Genomic DNA, 21,464 nt, shown 5'->3' on the forward strand with positions numbered 1-21,464 from the left:
CTGCAACTGATTGACATGTAGGGACCTTGTGAATATTTATACCGACTGTTGGGTGTCTTCATTTGACATGAAAAGGGCCCCTGGCTTTCAGGAGAAGCAGTGATCTGATGGCCACAGTGACAGACAATTTATATCTTCTTGAGCATCCAGCTTCAGAATCTAGCTGTGCCGTGCTGCTCATGGGGGCTGAGCTGTTGGGTAGAGAGGGCGCTGAGCTGTTGGGTATGAAGCGTAACAGAACAGAATTTCCCACCTGAAACTGCTGCTTCAAGTTCAGATCAGGAAAGGAACATACCACATCCGAACAACAAAACAAGACGAAAGAAGAGCACACTTTATATTGAAGACACAAGAAGTTTGTGCCTACTCAACAGCTTCAAAAGAGCACGTCCCAATGATGCTAGTAGTCTTTGTTTTTTGCAGTGCTGTGCTGAAACTGCCCAGTACCAGTTATTCCTTATTAGCTTGATAGATCACTTTTCTCTTGCTATCTCCTTTTTTAACAATAGCAATCTTCAAACTTTGAAACGTGTGCTGAAACGAAGAATCGGCCAATACTACTGAAAGTGCAATATTAGAATATCACTGCGAGATGAGCTTTGATCCAAACCTTCTCCATAACAATGGACATAACCGGTACCCCAGTGGTACTTCTGCAGACTGGTGAAACTGGGGTAACTGAAAAACTGCTGACCTCCTATGGATTCATTCAGTGTTCAGAACGGCAAGCAAGATTGTTCTTCCACTGTTCACAGTATAATGGCAACCTACAGGAGCTTAAAGTTGGAGATGATGTTGAATTTGAAGTCTTTTCTGATCGGCGAACTGGAAAACCCATTGCTATTAAACTGGTGAAGACAAAAACAGAAACATTACCTGAAGAACGAATAAATGGACAAGAAGTGTCCTACTTAACTTATACCCCAGAAGATGTTGAAGTAAATGTTCAATTGGAAACTGGAGATAAAATAAACTTTATTATTGATGCAAATAAACATACTGGTGCTGTAAGTGCTGGTAACATTATGCTTTTGAAAAAGAAACAAGCTGGGTGTCAAGGAGTAGTTTGTGCCATGAAGGAAGCCTTTGGATTCATTGAAAGGGGAGATGTTGTAAAGGAAATTTTCTTTCACTATAGCGAATTTAAAGGTGACCTAGAAGCCTTACAGCCTGGTGATGATGTGGAGTTCACAATCAGAGACAGAAATGGTACAGAAGTTGCAACTGAAGTAAGACTTTTGCCTCAAGGAACTGTTATTTTTGAAGATAACAGCATTGAACACTTTGAGGGCACAGTAACCAAAGTAATTCCAAAAGTACCCAACAAAAATCAGAATGACCCACTGCCTGGGCGTATATAAGTTGACTTTGTGATTCCTAAAGAACTTCCCTTTGGAGATAAAGATACAAAATCAAAGGTGATACTGTTAGAAGGTGACCATGTTAGATTCAACATTTCAACAGATTGGCGTGACAAGTTGGAATGAGCCACTAATATTGAAGTTCTCCCCAATACTTTCCAGTTTACTAATGAGGCTAGAGAAATGGGTGTGATTGCAGCTATGAGAGATGGCTTTGGTTTCATTAAATGTGTTGACAGAAATGCCCGCATGTTCTTTCACTTCAGTGAAATTCTAGATGGCAATCAGCTCCACATTTCAGATGAAGTAGAGTTCACAGTGGTTCCTGATTTTTGTCTGCTCAAAGAAATCATGCTATCAGAATTAAAAAAAACTTCCCAAGGGTACTGTTTCATTTCATACCCAGTCAGATCATCATTTTGTGGGCACTATAGAGAAGGAGGCCACTTCTGCCAAATCCACTAGTCCAAACAAAGGCAAAGAGAAGGAAGCTGAAGAGGGAATAATTGCTTATGATGACTGTGGTGTGAAGCTGACTATTCCCTATCAGGCCAAGGATGTGGAAGGATCTACTTTTCCACAGATAGGAGATAAGGTTGAGTTTACTGCCTATGAACTGGGTTACAGACAACCAGCTCTGTCAGAATGCTTGGTAGGAACTACAGTTCAAAAAGGCTTTGGGGATATGTGGCAACCCTAAAGGATAACTTTGGATTTATTGGAACAGCCAATCACAATAAGGAGATCTTCTTCCATTACAGTGAATTCTGTGGTGATATGGATAGCCTGGAACTTGGAGATATGGTTGAATACAGTTTACCAAAAGGCAAAGGAAACAAAGTCAGTGCTGAGAAAGTGAACAAGACACATACAGTGAATGGCATCACAGGATAAAGCAATTCACCCTCTCGGGAGTGTAGATCCCACTCAGACTGAATACCAGGGAATGATTGAAGTCATGGAAGAAGAGGAAATGAAACGTGATGTCTATTCCTTTGGAACTGTTGGTATGGCAAACAAAAGTGAGTGTCTGCAAAAAGGAGAGACTGTAAAGTTCCAGCTTTGTGTCTGTTCAGAATGGACAAACAATGGCTTGTAACATCACACCTTTCCACAGAGCTACAGTGGAATGCATGAAAGATCAGTTTGGTTTCATAAACTATGAAATAGGTGGCAGCAAAAAGCTCTTTTTTCATGTGAAAGAAGTTCAGGATGGTGTGGAACTGCAGGCTGGTGATGAAGTTGAGTTTTCAGTCATCCTCAATCAATGCACAGGAAAATGCAGGGCCTGTAATGTGTGGCGTGTTAGTGAAGGCACTAAGGCTGTAGCAGCTCCACGTCCTGATAGACTTGTTAATGTTTAAAGAGCATTAATTTGGATGATGCCAGTGCAACTGTTCTTCATCAGCCAAGGGGACCGGATAATTCAAAGGGATTTGTTGCAGTGAGAAAGATCCGTCAAGCTGGTCACAAAGCAAATAACTTCATATGAGCCAGTGGTGGGGTCTTGGTGAAGGGTATTGAATATCCCTGTATTCATCCCTTCCAAATAGGAAGGAGCTATTACAAAAGTTTTAACACCTTCCTCATGTTATGTTTAAAAATAAATTTATGAAACAGTTTTAAAATATGCACAGTTGCATCCTGGAGAACCTAAGGTGGTGCCTTATAGTATCACATTTTAGAAGCTTTTTGAATGGCGCATTTAACGCAACTGGTAACTGCAACTCTACTTTGCCTCTTTAAGTAAACAAGTTCCTTAAGTTGATGGCCAAATGTTAAAATGTTTTTTTATGTCTCGTTTAAACTTGAGTCCATATAGCAAGCAAAGTTCTTCTAGATCTCACTGAAAGTATCTTCCATAGTAGACATAGTTTTTGTTATCTGCATTTAGCATGTGGAGTGCAAAATTTCATAAGGATGAGGTGTGCCATCAGTGTGGTAACTTAATATTTAAAACAATGCACAAATTTGCTGCCGCTTAGAACATTGCAGCTTCTGAACCCAGTTTATGTTACTGATTAAAAAAATTAAAAAGTTGTGCCTGAAGTGAATACTTTTTTTTTTTGCAGCCAGCACCCAACTTCACAATCTAAATTTCCAACAAATCGGTTACCTTTTTTTTTATTATCTAACTTTGCAACAAGAGACTCCTAGACTGGTAGATGACTTATGTTTTTGGGAAATGGTAAAGTTCTGCACCAACAGGTTCACTGAATTGTATTTAAGAATCTTTTATTGAAACTGTATACAACATTAATTTGTTGTATCACTGAATATTGAGAACTATTTAGTTACATCCAAAATTGCTTTATTTACGGTATTTGTATTTTATCTGGATACCTTGCTTGTTTATTTGGGTACTTATACCTGTAGGTGTAATACATTTGAAACACACAGGCTTTGTACTGTAATACACTATTTTCTCAAATAAATACATTGTGTTTAGAAATGAGAGGAAAAGCAACACATGGGTTTTGCCTTTGCGGGGGGTGGGGGTGGTGGGGTGGCAGTTCAAATGTGCCTGGCTTCTGCTTTGAGTAGATGCAATTGCTTTGTGTTGAGTCAGACCACTGGGCCATACAGCAGCCTACCATCTACTACTTTATAGAGGCTGCCCTTTTCAAAATATTGCTCAAGGCGGTTTTCAAATAAAATCCTGCAACACGCTAAAATAACATAACAGTGAGCCTTCTGAAAATTGGGGAGTGGTCTCAGGTCTGGAAGCTTCATGGCTGTGTGAGTATTTCTGCAGAGCCAGTTCTGGCCCTAGAACCACTACAGAACACTGACTATCTTGGGGCTTAAGAGTTCAAAGTGCCACAATTTTTGTACTGAGACAGGGTGCAGAAGATAAAAATGTGTGACTTAAGACTGGAGAGACTCAGGATCAAATCTCCACTTTGAGAGCTGGTGGGGTATGGTGGTTAGGGGCCCAGATTTGAATCCCTGCTTTGCTGTGCAACCTTGGGCCATTCTCAACCTAACCTACCTCACAGGGCTGTTGTGAAGATAAAATGGAGGAGAGGAAAATATAGTAAGCTGTTTGGGGTTCCAGCTTGGAAGACTGTTGGGGTATATATGAAGTTAAACAAATAAATACATGAATGTCTCTAATGCAAATGTAACCGAAATTCCTAGCACTTTCTCTTGATGAGGCTTACTTCCAAATATATTAAAATTGTAAAATGTCACCTATCAGGCCTAATTACAGGGTGTCAAATTCTAAAATAAAAACACATCCCAACTTAGCCTTCTCAGTCTGCACACTTTGAATTGGTTCATGCGAGTTTTTAGCTTGGAGGTCATAAATCCAGCAGCTGGTTGTTTTTTACAAGCGTGCATTGTTTGAAAATCACTTCCTCTTCAAGTCAGACATTTGAGGGTTTATAATTTAAACTCAGAGGAGGAAACAGGAACCATTCAACACTGTTGTTGGGAAAAACATATAAGCAAGAGTAGAAGGGAGTCTCTGAAAAGTGAATGCTGAAAATACTCTGGGTCCACAGCAAATCCTTGGTGAGCCACACTGCAATCCTAAACAAAAGTTACATATTTAAGCCCACTGAAGTCAATTGGTTTAGAAAGGTGTGATTCCTTCTGCTGCCAGTGATCATCCTATAGTTGAGCCTGTGAGTTGGGAGTCAAAAGTGGGTCAGGGGGTCCAGTCCTCCCTAAAGGCTGCTCCTGCCCTTTCCATTGTTCTCATCTGTATTTTGGAAACCAAGCCCTGACCCTGGAAACAGTAGCCTCCAAGTCACACAGAAGGTGGTGTTTTTTCTTTACAGCATATGCATGTAGATTCATAAAGAATCAAGTATAATGCATCTTGATGTGCCCTAGAATTTCTTAGACCAGGTGCCAAGAAACCTTAACAAGTAACTGTGAACCTGTGGGTCATCACACCAAAAATGTAAGGAACCACTGGTGTAGACCACAGGGCATTTGTCTGCAAGGGAGTTGGTGTCACTCTGCTTACGAATGATGCTATTGAATGCATTCACCTACCCTATAAGCCTTCATTTTTCTTATGGCCTCCCAGGCTCTTGTTAAAGACAAGTGGAATGCCACCACCTCCCCCCCCCAAAAAAAGTATATCCTTGCAAGAGGGTCCTCATGAAATCATGCTGCCAGTGTGCTTCCTGACACTGACCTGTGACTTTCTGTCTCCGCAGTGAAAACCCGGACGAAAGACAAATATCGTGTGGTCTATACAGACCACCAGCGCCTGGAGCTGGAGAAGGAGTTTCACTACAGTCGCTACATCACCATCCGAAGGAAAGCGGAGCTGGCAGCCACACTCGGATTATCAGAGAGACAGGTCAGACTGAGTGATGCTTTGCTCTGTGGAATGTCCAAGCATCCCCTAGCAATTCTCTTTGTCTAGCTACTTTGGTTCTTGGCCCTAGAAATGATCAGAGAGATGCTCTTGTTTATTTCCTAATTTTGATGTTTGGAGATGGAAAGTACCATCAGGTCACAGCTGACTTAAGGTGACCCAGTTGTAGGGTTTTCAAGGCAAAATTTCAATGTTTATACCTCCTTTTTCCCTACCCAATGGGGGCCTAAAGAAGCTTACAGCGTCATTCTCCCCCTGTTCTTCCCTACAGCACCCCTGTGAGATAGGTTAGTCTGAAAAAGAGTGGCTAGCCCAGGGTCACCCAGCAAGTTTCCATGGCAGAGATAGTTGAACCTGGCTGTTCTGGATCCTGGTCAAACTGCTAAATTACACTGGTTAATCAGATTAATTAGAAAATGATAAATCAAACTGTGATCTGAACAAACCTCTACTGATTAATATCAGAGGGATAGCTAATCTGAATGAAATATCCTCCAAGGTTTGGACCTGAACTAACTAGGTCACTGTTGGCCATATGCCTGGTGGTACCAAGATATGGCTGTCAGGAATGCCCATGTACTTGGAGAAGAACACCCTGTCCCTTGAATAGAGGGCTGATGTGTGGAAATGGGCAGCTGAAGCTTTTACTGGCATGGATATAAAGAACATCACCTAGTAAATAACATCACCTTTGGATCCTCTGTTAAAGGCATAGGATATCCACCCCCACCCCCACCCCCAAACACACACAGCTGGCATTCCTAGTGGATTCCCTCTATGATCAGCTTTTCCTCCTGCAAGCTCCCTTTCTGATTCCTACTTTTTTTTTGTTTCATTTGGCATTCCCTCAATGATCCCTCCTTCCTTATCAATGCTCTTGTGTTCTGTATGGATGTTTGCTGCTTTGTTTGTGTTTTAATGCTGTTTGTATCAACTCTTTTAAAATTGTTTTAATGATGTACTTTTGAGAGGAAGGTTGATTTTAATGGTTTTATAATGTAATTTTATCTTGTATGTTTTTAAATTGTTGATTTAATACCAAAATACCTCGGTGGCCATTGTAAGGGCAGAAAGGCAGCATATAAATTTTTATTTAATTATTTATTTCCTCATATTTCTATCCCACGCTCCCCACAAGCAGGCTCAAGGTGGCCAACAAGCCAAAATGGTGTCTAAAAGAAAAACAGATTGTAAAACACTGAAACAATTAAACATTAAAATACAATGGTGCTATACACCAAATTTTGTTAACAGCAACAATAAAAATTGTTGTCATTTTGTCATTTTGTTGTTGTTGCTATAGTTTTTTATTGTTATTATTTCTGTTTCCCTCTCATGGCCAGGGGTAGGTGAGGGGCACTAAGAGTCATATCTTGGCAACTAAGCAGAGTCAGCTCTGGTTATTGGTTGAATGGGAGACCACCAAGGAATACCAGGGTTATGATGCAGAGGCAGGCAATGGCCAACCACCTCTGAATGTCTCTTGCCTTGAAAACCCACCAGGGTCACTATAAGTCAGCTGTGACTTGATGGTAATTTTTTTTAAAAAATCCTAGAACAAAAGAGTGGCATCTTCATACATTATATGTTTCATGTATTGTTCATATTATTACAGAGTTGCAAACTGAGTGTCCATGAGGGGGCAAGGTTGGTGTAATGTGCAAGATGAGTTGGTTTAAGCATTTTGGGAATCACAGCTTTCATTTTCATAGGTAAAATTCAAACTGGGTCTTGCTTCAATCTCTCTGCAATGCCAATATGAAACTTAGTGGCTGGTTTGCATCCCAAGCTTTGTTTTCATGAGCAGAGCTTCCTCCTGAGAAGCAAGACTTTTACTCTGTCCTTCAGTAGCCTAAAATGTCTCCTGAAGTGCTGCTTGAGGGGTGGGTTTTGAGTTACAGTGGAGCATGTGGGTGGGTGTGAAGCAAAGTGCACTCCATGGATGGAAATTGTTCCTCCTGTGTAAATGCTCTGTTGGATCCAAACCACTTTCTAGGTGGTGTATTTGATTTCAAAATGACTTTCATTCTTGTAGTAGCAACATCTGCAAGTGCTTACCCAAAACCTCAGCACTCCCAAAGGCAATTTTTGTGCGTTATCTGAGGGGGGAAATTCTATCAGGAATGACAGGTTTAAGGCCTAATGATAGCAACAGTAGGCAAATGTGGGTGGGGGGAAAAACGCTCAGTATGCTGGTACATTACTCCAGAGTCCTTACCAAAGCAAAGACATTGTTATTGGATAAGATGGCTGTTTTTCCTGCTTTGACTGCTATTAGATCAGAGGTGTCAAATTTGGGATGGAGGGCTAAGCTTGCCACAGATGCTCCAGGGCTGTGCCTTTAATTGTGCACCACAGAGGTCAACTCCACCTGAAGCTGCTATGAGCCTATCATTAATTAATGACATTTAGAAAATTTCCCTGCTGCTCTGGCAAGTTTCTGTTCCTCAACATTAGTAGGTGTACACACCATTGCTTCTCTAGAGATCACCGTATGGAACATTCCTCTCTCCCCAAAGGCAAGTATTAGGCATAGGACTGTCAAATGCACATGCTGTCCTGGCAGATGGTTTCATAATTTGTGTGGGAAGGAGGTAAGGCTGTTGCAAGGCCCTTTGGAAACCCTTCAAGGGACTGATAAGGTCTACAGACCATGTGGGCTTTCACACAAGAGATTTGGCCCAACCTAGCCCCGTCTCCCATTTGGATTAAATATACATGATCACACAAACACATCTGCCCTCTCAGCCGCACCCATTCGCACCCTGTCTCCAGACGCCTCCTATTTGGATTAAAAAGTCACCTGAATGATAGTTTCCCCCAAAATTGTATTTAGGCCACATATTTGCTGGCCTGGGTGCAACTCATAAGTGGAAGAGCAGTGCGATTACACCAAGTTGTTTCCGGTGTGTTCAGGTTTTTTCCCCCCAATCCTGCTCCGAGGAGTGCTTGTGCACTTCTCTGCTTGAACACACACACCAAGGGGACTTTTTAAAATAAATAAATAAACAACCCTTTCCGCTGCAGGTTGAGGTGCCCTAGTAGTCTGAATGGGTAACCACGAACTACTGCTGGGATCCTGCCACTTCAGCAGCCAGTGTCGGATCCCTCTGAAACGGACCAAATTCAAGCAGGTTTTTTGGCAATGGGATAATACCACACCAATTCCCTCGTGTGATAGCACCCCATGTTTGTCATCCTTGATCAGGCTGGCAATTTCTAATAATAAATAGAATATTTTAAAACCAAGGCTGCCATCCCAAAATCCGTTTCTAAAGTCCATTGTGAATCATATGAAGTCAATAGCAGGGCCACTGAGCATATGCAGAATTAATTCCCCTAACAATAGATGGAACAAACAGTGATCTCCACAAATTTTGGAGGGGGGAGGCTCACCACTTTCTCTTTATTTATTAATTTTATTTAAAACATTTATTTGCCTCCTTTCTACCCAGTTTAAGGTTCTCAAAGTAGCAAACAATAAAAATTCAAAACAGTATTTAGATAGCCAGGCATGCATTTGATAAAATGCTGTAAACAGTTAAAACACATTAACACAGAGACACACTAACAGGGAGGAGGGCTAGAAGAACAAAACCAAAAAGTCTTTACCCATTGGCAGAAGAGGGAGAAGGAGAAGAAGATCAGAAGATATTGGATTTATATCCCACCCTCCACTCCGAATCTCAGAGTGGCTCACAATCTCCTTTCTATTCCTCCCCCACAGCAGACACCCTGTGAGGTGGGTGGGGTTGAGAGGGCTCTCACAGCAGCTGTCCTTTCAAGGACAACCTTTGCAAGAGCTATGGCTGAACCAAGGCCATTTCAGCAGCTGCAAGTGGAGGAGTAGGGAATCAAACCCAGTTCTCCTAGACAACTGAATCTCTCTGGGAAGGGAGTTATATAGTTTGGGTGCCACAACCAAGAAGGCCCTCTCAGGGGTTGCCACCCATCTAGCTTCTGATGGTGGGGTACCTCAACTTCTGACGATGACTAGAGAGGTTGGGGAGGTAGGCATATAGGAGTAGGCAGTCCTGAAGGTATGCTGTCCCCAAGTCAAATCAACTTTTCAGAGGATATGTAAAAAACCCCTAGGAACTCCCCAATCACTAACTGAAGTTTAGAGCGACAGTAGATTGCTTTCAAACTTTCTGTTTTCATTGGTTGGGCCTTCTTCAGAGTTCATGATTTGAATACCTCACAAAGGCTGTGTGGTTCATTTGCAGGGGGAAAAAATTCAAGAGTCAAATAAAACCTTTTAAAAGGATCAGCCAAAATATATTGCAAAATAAGTTTCCCCAGGACTTTTCATCATGCTTGTTGAGTACACAAAGAGGGGTGAGGCAGGAGACAAGAGAGATTTCAGAGCACAATATATAAACAACAAACAGTTAAACTCCACAGTTAAACAACAAGCAGCTAAATTCCACAGATAATCAGGGGTCTCTCGGGCACTAATCCAAACATATGGGACCTTTATAAAGCAGAATTTAAAATTCTGATTTATTAGACAACCAGTTGCGAATAATTGTTTCAGAATAGGCTTGCAGCATGTCTGGAGGTTCTAGCAGCCAAAATGCAAAATCCTATTAAAGCTGTACACTGTAAAAACCAACACACAAATAAAGAGTGGGCATATAAATTAATTCCATCAAAAGGCAGTCCAAATAATGCATGTGCTTGGGGGTAGGGCAACAGTGGGAGGGCTTCTAGTGTCCTGGCCCCACTGGTGAACCTCCTGATGGCACCGGGGTTTTTTGCCACTGTGTGACACAGAGTGTTGGAATGGATGGGCCATTGGCCTGATCCAACATGGCTTCTCTTATGTACTTATGACAAGTTTGTGTGTGTATGGGGGGGCGGGGGGCGGAATGTGCTGTCAAGTCACAGCTGACTGATGGGCACCTTGTAGGGTTTTCTAGCTAAGAGCCATTCAGAAGTGTTTTATCATTGCCTGCCTCTGCATCTTCTTACCTGGAATGCTTTCATGGCATCAATTCATGGAGAGTTGGTTTGGGACACTTAAGGCTGAGGAGAGGGCCTACCCTAAATATTTCAGAAGCACTGTCATTTCTATATCCTTATAGCACACATTTCAGGGCTAAGAGAGGGTAACATAGGGCAGTAGGTGAGAGTGTGCGAGGCAAGAAGGCTCCCTTTCAAATCACATTACTCATCTGGCTGCTAAAGATGACCTGCTGCTTTCCTGTTGCAACAAGAGGGTGATAATAGTGTAGTTTGTAATACAAAGGATGAAAATAAAACTTGATTGCATTGCAAGGTTATTGATGGGGTTATGGAAATAAGGTATGCGAACCACTTTGAACCTTTAGAAAGAATTGTAAATAATGTGAAAAGGATTTTGGATCAATACCTCATTTAAGTGCTGTGGATTGGGACAAAATCTGGGTACCCTGGGTTAGGTTTATTGTTTGAATGTCTTAAGCCCAAGTGCACTGGTTTACCTGGTTTATATACTGGGTTAATGGCCACTTTTGTATACCAACACATGAGATATATTTATTCCATTCCACTTATCAGAGGTCACAAGATACTCCAGGCTACCAATCATGTTTCCATGGTTATTGCAACCCTCCCCCTTAGTTCTCAAAGTCCAAGTTACCTGCATTTCTCTGAGTTCCACCCCTATTCCTGGTGTCCTTGGGCTTCCCGGAAATTAATTAGCTCAGAGTTCGACTCCCATGTCAGTAATGGGGTTGCTTTTTCCTGACTCTTGCATAAGCAAGAGGCAGCCCCAGGATGACTGCACTGATTTCTAAAACACCATTTAGGAATTTGAAAAAAACTGCAAGAAATTAGATCCAGGTGAGCAGCCGTGTCGGTCTGAAGTAACAGAGCACAGTAGGAGTCCAGTAGCACATTTAAGACCAACAAAGTTTTATTCAGAATGTAAGCTGTCATGTGCATGCACACTTCTTCAGACAATGGAATGGGGTGCAGTGAGCAGAGCTACATATAGCTGGTGGGCAGCGGTTAAGAATGCAAAGTGGTACAAAGTTAGAATCCAACGGCAAAATAGTGAAATTAACAAACTGATAGAACATTTGGTATTTTGGACATAAACCAATGTCATTTTCCCCCAGACCCCTTTGTATTGACTTGTCAATTTCCTCCCCCCCCCATACACATACTCTTTCATAAACATTTTTTTAAAATGAGACTTTGATAAGATACTTGCTAGAAGCAAACCATTCTAAACCCAACTTGACACACAGCTTGTCCATGTAGACTATTCTTCGCCCCCTCAAAACAAATTCCTGAAAATTGTGGGTAACAATAAGCAAGATGCCTGTTAAATGTTTAGGATTGCCATAAATTGGCTGTGGTTCTTCAGATGTTCCTTTGATAGCCCAACTCAGGAAGAACTTCTTGCTTATAGCTCAAGTAAAACATCACTCTCTTCAAGGTTAAACACATGCTTAAGAGTTATATGGAAATACTAGAGCACAGGAATTGGTATATCCGCCCCCCCAAACACACCTGGAGGAGCTCAAGGCCCAGAAGAAGAAAAATGTACTGTCCCTTTAATAGAGGTTTAGTACAAAGTTATTTATCAGGTGATGTAACTTACTTTTGTGCTACAGAAGGCATCAGATGCCTATTTCCATACATTAACCCTCTGTAAAAGAAGCAGATCTTTCTTCTCTAGGCCTGTGGGCTACTCAATTCCTTAGGCAGTCTACCTTTATGCCAGGGGTCCCAGGCCTTTTTGAGCCTGCAGGCACTTTTGGAATTCTGACAAAGGACAATGGGCACAATCACAAAATGGCTGCCACAGGAGGCGGAGTAAACCACAACATGTAGGGAGCAAGCCCTAATAGTACCTCTTCTGCCGGAAATGTTAAAGCTCTGTTTAATAAGATGCCTTTTAATCTGCACAGCCAATCAAAAACTCTGCTGAGCAAATGCCTCTCCTGGTCTTGCCCACTTTCTAAAAGTACTTGGCAGGCACCAGGAAAAGTATTAGGGGTGCCATTGCACTCATGAGCACCATGTTGGGATTTTTTTTAATGCCAATCTCATAAATTTGTTCTTCTGTGTTCCAAAAGCCTTCCTCAAAGGTCCCCAGGGATGCCATTTCAGCTGTGGCTTCTGCATCCTGCACTCACATCCAGAACCCCAGGCTACTCCAAACTTCATCCAGCCAAAGACTGCAGTGGCCTTTTAATCTAACCTGCATCCATTTTTTCTTTCTGTTTTCCAGGTAAAGATCTGGTTTCAGAACAGGAGGGCAAAGGAGAGAAAGATCAACAAGAAGAAGTTGCAGCAATCTCAGCCAGGCGGTGTGCACAGCGGATCAGAACCCATGAGCCCAGTCTCCTCGATGCAACCAGGGACAACCACTTCAGGCCCCAATGGAGGTGTGTTGGGCACCACTGGCCTAGCACCGCCCACTGCACAGTGACAGCCAATGGGACAAAAGACTGAGCAGCTGGCGATCCCTGCCCTCCTTGCTGAAGGGAGAGGCTTGTGTCCCAGTGGCAGAAAAGACCACAGGGCAAGAAGGTGGCTTTCCTTCTTCCTGCTTGTGCAAGAGGATGGACTCCCCTGCCGCCACCACACTCCACCCCCTTTGCTGCATATTTGTACAAAAGGCACTGTGAGTGTCCCACCTTTTGTGGGGACAAGGGACTGAAGGGTGTTGATTTTTTTTAAATTTTAGTTTTGCTTTTCTTCTTCCACGCTGCAGCAGGTGCTGCGTAGCCATCACTTGTCAACCAACACTTCTCTTCACCGTGAAAGTACCAAATCTCAGGGAGTTGAGCCTGGAATGCCTTTTTTCTTATTGTTGTTGTTTGTTGCCAATGTGGTTGGGCTAATGAGAAATTCTAATAAGGAGAAAGAAAGCAATTGAAGCATACCCCCTTTTCCCAGTACCATACTGAGGGCTTAAAAAAAAAAAGCAGGAACTCACAGGAACACAGCTCACTGGCTTGGTGTTAGGTGTGTGGCCTAGTATGCAAATGAGTTCCTGCTGGGCCTTTTCTACAAAATACCTCATGTGAAACAATGGTGATGTCAGGAGGTGTGGCCTAATATGCAAATGAGTTCCTGCTGGGCTTTTTCTACACAGAAAGTCCTGATCCTACCTATACCCAAAGGATGACCAAACTTTTGCCCTGCAGCTCACAGGAAAGACTGAGATAGAAGCTTTGAAACACTCAGAAGTGAGCTGTTTGGTGTTAGCCTCTTGTGAAAGAGCTTATAAATCTGGCATAGATGGTTACCTAACTAGATTTATGTGTGTGTGTGTATGTGTTTTGCGTGTAAGTGGTCACAGAACCCTACAAAAGGAAGGAAAGAAATTGGTTTTGATCAGTCTAGACACCTGGCAGTCTTTAAATATGAGCTTGAAGGGAGTCTCATTCCTTCCGCTGGAAAATGCTTGCACATAACAGGCTGAACAAGTTCCACTGAATTTATTGAAATTTATTTCATACACAACAGCACAATCCCAAGAAAATTTGCAAACCCATTGTCTATGTGTGTTTCTTTGGAAATGAGTCTCACATCATTATTGAGTTAAGCAGTCAGTAATGTCCTAGGATTGTATTTGTATGAAATTTAAGTTTATTTGAACTCAATAGACCCAATCAGATAAGGCCCATTTAGAATATGGATGTGTTACTGCTTTCCTTCATTTAAAACATTTTAGAATGTCTTTTCCTTCAGAATACTCAAGGTAGTTTATACCAGAAACAAAACTGTTGTAGGTAGTTTTTGTGCTGGAGACTCACTGAAACAAAAGGGAACTATTTAAGAGAGCTGTAGCCTTATTGGAGCAGTCTTGTTCATACCTGCTGGGTTTGTGCTTCACTGTTTCTGGCTGGGTTAGAAGCCAGGCATGACCACAACAAGGCATATTTTAGAGTTCTGGACAGCACAGCTGAACCTTTCAGTGGTTTTGTTGTTGTGTGCTTACGTTTGTTGAGTAGGACACAGTTTCAAATTCTCCAAAATCTGGGAAACTTCTAATGAGGGGTGGTATCAACCCTGGCAAGTAACAGGAGGGACTTACCACTTTCTCTTGGGAATTCTGAAAACCACTATCCTTGACCTGCTGCTGAAAATGTAGACTGCAATGATGTTCTCACTATACAAGATAATTTCCTGTAGCTTATTCATCAGCCATATCAGTATTAGAGTTCTTTCTGCTCCTTGGTATAGCCACCTGTATAGGTACACGACTTGCACTCCCTTAATTCCTTAGTCCTATTGAATTTAGCAGTAGGGCCAATGAGGGACTGAGCAAGCTTGTGAGGAATTTAATAGCACGGGATATTTAAACAAGGGTATGGATATAGTCAGATCTGATAGCTCTAAACCACACTTGCATCATTTCCCCTGCTTTCTCGGCAGATCGCAGGACAGACCTAGTTCAGCAAACAGAAGAGGTATTTGGTAAAATCTACCCACTGTGATCTTGGTTCATGTTCAGATTCACCTGAGCTAGAATCAAGATCAGATCTATGAGATTCACTAAACAAGAATACTGGGCTGGCTCGTATGGAGGTAAGTTCTGTTAAAATCAGTGAATGTTCCCCATGATCGTTTATGATGGACCATATGTATAGCTGAAGTGAAAGTTCACAAAAACATGCCTTGTGATCGGCAAACATTCAGAATTTGGTTTCCAAGTTTTCTTTTTTTGAGGTTCAGCCTTCAGGGATATTTCTTACTGAATGAAGACTTAGGTATACATGAGAGTGAGTATCTTTACATTCAGTGAAATTTACAGTTAGTGCAGTCTAAGGCCCTTGAAATCATTATTGTTTAATTCATTCATACCCCATTTTTCCCCCCAATAGAGACCCAAAGTGGCTTACATCAGTCCCCTCTCCCTCATTTTATACTCACAACAACCCTATGAGGTAGATTAGGCTGAGAAAGCATGATTGGCCCAACACTCTTAACCACCATACCACACTGGCTCTCAGCAGAGTAATTCTGTTTAGGGCAGAACCACAGGAGCAGTTGATCAATAATCAGGATCACTAGCGGGGTGGAATTCTAGTAGGAGCTTCTTTGCATATTAGGCCACACACCCCATGATGCAACCAATCCTCTAAGAGCTTACAAGGCTCTTTTTTGTAAGCTCTTGGAGGATTGGCTACATCAGGGGTGTGTGGCCTAATATGCAAAGGAGCTCCTGCTAGAATTCCACCCCTGCTCTCTAGCAATGAAGAATTCCACCCCTGGTCTCTGAGTATAGTGAAGCTGCCACTCCTCCATCTCCTTCTCCTTTGCTAGAACTCTCAAATCTCAAAGCAACCATAACTGGGAATATCGAATTAGGAAAATTAGAATATAAATTTCTGCAAGCAGCTACTGATCAGGAGAACTCACAAGGGGTTTTCCTTCACTTTGTTCCATGCAACTCTTTGTTAAATGCAACTACATTTAGTAGGAAATAAATCTGACCAAATTTGGCAAGATGAGGGTCTGGTTCAAACATACCAGGACCAGGGCAGGCTCTAAACTGTCTAAACTGGTGCCCTTTCTTGCACTGATAATGTCACAAAGTCACATGGGGCAGCCTAGTTTGCCTAGTGGAAGAGCTGGCCCTGACCAGGATCGTGTTATGACTCACAGCTGGGAGGCCAAGGCATGACTCCTGCCCCATTGCTTGTGATCTGGTAATCTTCATGAGCTCTCCTTCTCCTCTGGCCACCATATTTGCCATATATATCACATTATGCAGATTGTGGAGAGACAGGACACATAGTCCATATTATAAACTGCAGAACTTTGACCTCTCAGTGTTTAATCCTAGCCTTATGTTAAATAGAAATGGAATGTAGGTATACCATCTCAAATCTAACTTCCTTTGCTTGGAAAACAGACCATTGCTTTCCTTGGATGCCTCTTTCCTTCCTCATAAGTATGCTGAAGGCTGCAACCTAGCACTCTTCATCCTAAATAGGTGTCCTTGAAGGGGAAGCTCCCTGTCCTTTGGAGCAAGTCTCCTTAAAATCCTTGTTTAGCAAGGCAACAGAGCTAACAATTGGCTTAATCTAAAGCCTTTGATTTAACTACACCCAACCTTGTCTGATTTTGTAAGCAGGATCAGTCCTGTTTAGTATTTAGACTGGAAAACAACAAGGAACTCAGGATTATCACAATGCAGAGACCAATAGCAAACCACTTTGCCTTGAAAACCCTACAGGGTGGCCATAAGTCAGCTGCAACCTGAAGGTGCTTGACCCCCACTGGAGGCACAGATGCAAAAGAGACAGGGATAGCAAGCGCAAATGCAGGGTCAAAGGAAGAGTGTTTTGGTGAGAGATGAGGGTCTGGTTCAGAAAGAGCTACTCCACACAGGGGTCAGCTCATGCAAACTGAGCATGCGTCCCAGCTTTCATGTAACATCACAAACACTTCAGAGGTTCTCTTGGGTCCCAAGAGGGGCAGCTGAAAATGGTGCAAAATGGCTCGCAGTAAGCCTCAGGCTCTGTGCCACTCTTTCTTATCCCTAGTTCTGAGCACACCTCTGGTGGAACAGAGAGGCAAAAGCCAAACCTGAGGGTGCAGATACAATACAATAAGAAACGGATACATTCACTGTTATATTTATGAATAATGACTTTATTCCCCTGACAATGAAAAACAGATCCTCTTGATTCAGGAAGCTATGAAACAGTTCTCCAGCTGGGTTCAGTTCCTTCATTTTACTGAATCCTTGGCTTGTCAGATCCAGTAAAAGTTTTGGGTGAATTCAGAACTAACCCATTCTGCACCAATTGTAACGAATAAAACCTTTCCAGGGAGGAGGAGCCGTGACTCAATGGCAGAGCCTCTGCTTTGCATGTAGAAGGTCCAGGACTGGCCCTAGACTGCCTGGTGTCCTAGGCAAGACTGTCTTCTGGCACCCCTCCCCACTGACAGGATCACTGAGAAACATGGGGAGTGCCCAATTCGGTGCCCCCAGAAGGCTGGCACTCTAGGCAATTGCCTAGTTTGCCTAGTGGCAGGGCTGGCCCTGAGAAGGTCCCAGGTTCAATCCCCAGCATCTGCTTTTACAAGGATCAAGTGGGGTAATGAGAAAGACCCCTGAAGAGCCACTTCTAGTCTGAGTAGAGAAATATGAAGAAAATGAGATGAACGGATAGGCAACTTTATGTGTGTGGGTCTATTTAGCTGTGGAATTTCACAAGACCTTAAAAGCCCCATTGTCTCTACCTGACCTCTGTGACCTCCTCTATTTCCTTCTGTGCCCATGAATGTTCACCAGGGTCGTCATCGCCTCCATGGGCTTCTTCGGTGACTCCCACGGAGACCAACACGGCCTCCTGCCACCCTCAGGCTGGAAGGCAGGCCAGGCCCCAGGAGAAGGCTTGCGAACTCATTCAACCCGCCAGCAGCTGGCTCGAAAGCGGCTCCTCTGGGCGGCTGAGCCCCCAGCCTGGCAGGGCTGTTGGCCCCCAATTCATCGCTGCGGCCTTTTCTTCCCTGCGGGATGGAAGCGCTGCTTCATCCCCGGGGCTATCCACAAAGGCGATTAGAAGGGGACCCCCCCCCCGCCGCAGCGACAGGAGGCCAGGCAGGCTGATCCAGAGCGCCCCCCTCGGGGCCGGGCGCTCTCCTCCCCTCGCCACGCCCGCAGGGAGGGCGGAGGAAGAAGGCCACGTGTGCCTCCGTTGCTATGGCGCGCCGGTCAATAAAGCCTGTTTGGCTTGGGGAGCGGAGCGCAAGGTCTGTTTGCTTAGTGGTCCGAGGTTCAAAAGTCGGCATTGTCCCAATGGCCGGGGAAGGGGGGGAAAGAGCCGTACGGCGGGCCCGGATCAGGCCCAAGCTGCTGGGGGACTGACTGTCTGTAGCCTGTCGGGCGCCAACAACCATCGTTCGCAGCCCCTTGTGCGCCCAACGCCCGGAGGCGAAAAGCCGCGGTTCCAAGCAATGTGCCCTCTAGTCTGCATTTCTTGCGAGCAAAAATTCTACTTCGGGAGCTGCTGGCATGAAAGTTGTGAGCTGCTCCACAAATGAGTGTGCTCTAGGGTCTTCCTTCCTGAGCTAAGGCAAAAATGTGTAAGTTGGAGGCTAAAAATCTGTGAGCTAGCTCACAGTAACTCAGCTCAAAGGGCACACTGGTTCCGAGCAGCCTGCCCAGGACAGACTGTACGCGGAAGTTTCCGGGCCCTTTCAGCCCTTACGGTCGTACTGCTACTTCCACTTTGCAGCCAGGACTCAGAAAACCTCGTTGGAGACACAAAGGGCTCCCTGCGGTGCCTGGGGAATGCGGGGCTGTGTGAACGGATGTCCTTCGAAAGAAGCGCGCTCGACCTAAAGGGGAGGCTCGCGTCAGTTTGCTTTTAAAAAAAGCCTCCCTCTTGTAGGGCTGCCAACCTCCAGGTGGTGGCCGGAGATCTCCCGGCCTCTAATACAACTGATCTCCAGGCGGCGGGGAAGGGGGAGGGGTGGCCGCATATTAGTACTGATATTTATTTGTTTACTTCAAAAATTAATAAAACATATTAAGAGTAAGGAACCTGGACTCGATGACACTACACCCCACTGACGCCCCTCATCTCCCAGACGCCGCCCTCCTCAGGATCTCTCCCCCCCCCCCCCAAAGCATTTCCCAACCTGGAGCTAGCCTAGCGGCAGCCCTCCTCCTGCTGAATGATCGGAGACTGACCCAACAAGAAATGTCTCGGCACTTTATAGTGTCGCTCTTCGGCTGTTGTGCGAATGCAGCTTGGTTTGGGCAGGAGTTTAGTTTTGAGAGACAGTCAGGCAGAGAGAGACCGGGGCTGCAGTCCTCAGGAAGCCTTACCCGAGAGTAAGAGCCACTAATTATAGTGGACTTACTTCTGAGGAGGAAACATGCCTGGACTTGCCTCGCTAACATCTTTCCAGTCTGTGGTTGGGAAAGTATCGGGTAAATCCTTGGGTTGTTAGGAAGACAGGATCCCTCCCTCCCTCCTATTACTATGGCTTGCGCAAAAGTCAGGGTTTATATCCCGCCCCTCTTCATTTCCCTTCTGGGCCTTTTTATGCCAAGTGAGAACAAAGGCCCGCGGGTGGGGTGAGCCTGGGCCTGTCGCTGCCTCACCTACCTCACAAGGTTGTTGTGAGAAAAACAGGGAGGAGAGGAGACGGTGTAATCAGCTTTGGGGAGAAGGGGATGGCACACAGGAATTAAATCAAATAATGGATGGCTCTTATATTTACAATGGTGTCCATAGAGCTCCATATATATCCTAAATGAGAACATAGATGCCCTGACAGCAGAAAAGGGCGACCCAGCCAACTTTTCCAACTCTGACTTCAATGCAGCAAGTAAGGGATGATGCTTCTTCTCGCACTACAAAAGGATTCACTTGCAGATTTTTAATCAACTTTTTAAAAAAAGGATACTTCTTACAGTGGCTTCATCAAAACATGTAGCAGACCGACACCTTGCCAAGGGACCACCTTGAGAGTAGGCCCTCTTTACCACCCACTTCCCCACTAGACCACTTCAGCTCTTGCCACCCCAGCTTTGGCAATATCCAAAGTGGGCAAAGGATAGCAATGAGGAAACCAAATTAAAGAAAGAGAGAATGTCTGGGGTGTCCCTGCAGAGGAACTGAATTTCAGCTCAAGCGTACAAAACCATTCAAGGGACCAGGACATCACCAGGTACTATCACAAGGGTCAGTTGTGTCCTGTGGTTCATAGATCGAGGCTGTTAGGGTCCTAGCCAGTGATCAGTTTTCAGTGGATCCTGGCGGGGTTTTTTTCCAGTGGATTCCGTTTTTTTGCAGATCAAGCCAAGCCCTTTCCTAATCAGCTGGCAAGACTAAACCCCCTAGAGGTGAATAATAAGTTCACCAGAGATAAGTGGATGATATTTAAAGGGATTGTGAAAATGCCTTTAGTCAATAAGAAGTGAGGGGTAAGTCTGTTAGCTACTGGCACTTCTGACTCTGTGCTGTAGCTCATAATTTGAAAGGATGATTATCCCACAAAAGAACTGTTTACTCTGTGGAGACCAACTGCAGAAAAATTAGCAGCAATAAATGCCATGTAGATAATTCTGTCCATTTTGGCTTCAAAATTATACCCATCAGTTATGTGGCCAAATGGGAGACCAGCCTGACCTGGAGTATTTCCCTTTCATAGAACACACTGTATGAGCATTTCCAATTCCTAAAAAGAACCTCATATTGACATGCATTTAGTAACCAGTATCATTTTGTCTACGTTTCGCCTGTAAGCAATCATTCCTTCATTTAAAGATGCTTATGCACAGATAACTTAAAGCAGGAGATGTTGGCATATCATATGTGATGGAAGCTCTATGCCTGTTTTCCTCGGAATGTCTTCCTTACTGAAGACAGCCAGCTTTACTTCTGAGTAAACATATACAGAATTGCATGTAGGCCTTGCACTCCACAAATATTAGCCCTATCTCTGGTGGGGTTTGTTTGTTTGTTTTTGAGGCTAAGTAAAATGGATTATAGTAACAAAAGAATGACTTGATCACAGGGAAGAAGAGAGCGGCAACCTTCAGAAGGGAGAAAAGTTTAGGTTCTTCTAGGGCAACAAGGAAGGAAGGAAGGAAGGAAGGAAGGAAGGAAGGAAGGAAGGAAGGAAGGAAGGAAGGGTTCTACATCCAAAACAAAGCTTCCCTATTCTTGGGGGGGGGGGGGGAGAACAGAAGGAAAACATCAAAGGATTGCCAAATTCTAAACATGCCCCCAGAGTTGTGCTTTTCATAGCAGCCTAAGCATGCTAACATTAGTGGGTGATAGCAGTCA

General features: G+C 43.8%; 1 protein-coding gene and 1 pseudogene across 1 annotated transcript; both read left to right on the plus strand.

Moving 5' to 3' along the window:
• Window positions 1–351: 351 nt before the first annotated feature.
• LOC132568684 (cold shock domain-containing protein E1-like) lies at window positions 352–3,437 on the plus strand (annotated as a pseudogene).
• A 2,086-nt stretch (window positions 3,438–5,523) lies between these two features.
• Window positions 5,524–13,188, plus strand: LOC132569125 (homeobox protein CDX-like; the record flags this gene model as incomplete). Its single annotated transcript, XM_060235306.1, has 2 exons — window positions 5,524–5,682; window positions 12,926–13,188. Coding segments are annotated over 2 exons (360 nt in total), but the record flags the coding sequence as incomplete, so codon positions are not given.
• Between the last annotated feature and the right edge of the window lie 8,276 nt (window positions 13,189–21,464).

Source organism: Heteronotia binoei, chromosome 3, assembly GCF_032191835.1.
Source record: "Heteronotia binoei isolate CCM8104 ecotype False Entrance Well chromosome 3, APGP_CSIRO_Hbin_v1, whole genome shotgun sequence".
Lineage (NCBI taxonomy): Eukaryota > Metazoa > Chordata > Lepidosauria > Squamata > Gekkonidae > Heteronotia > Heteronotia binoei.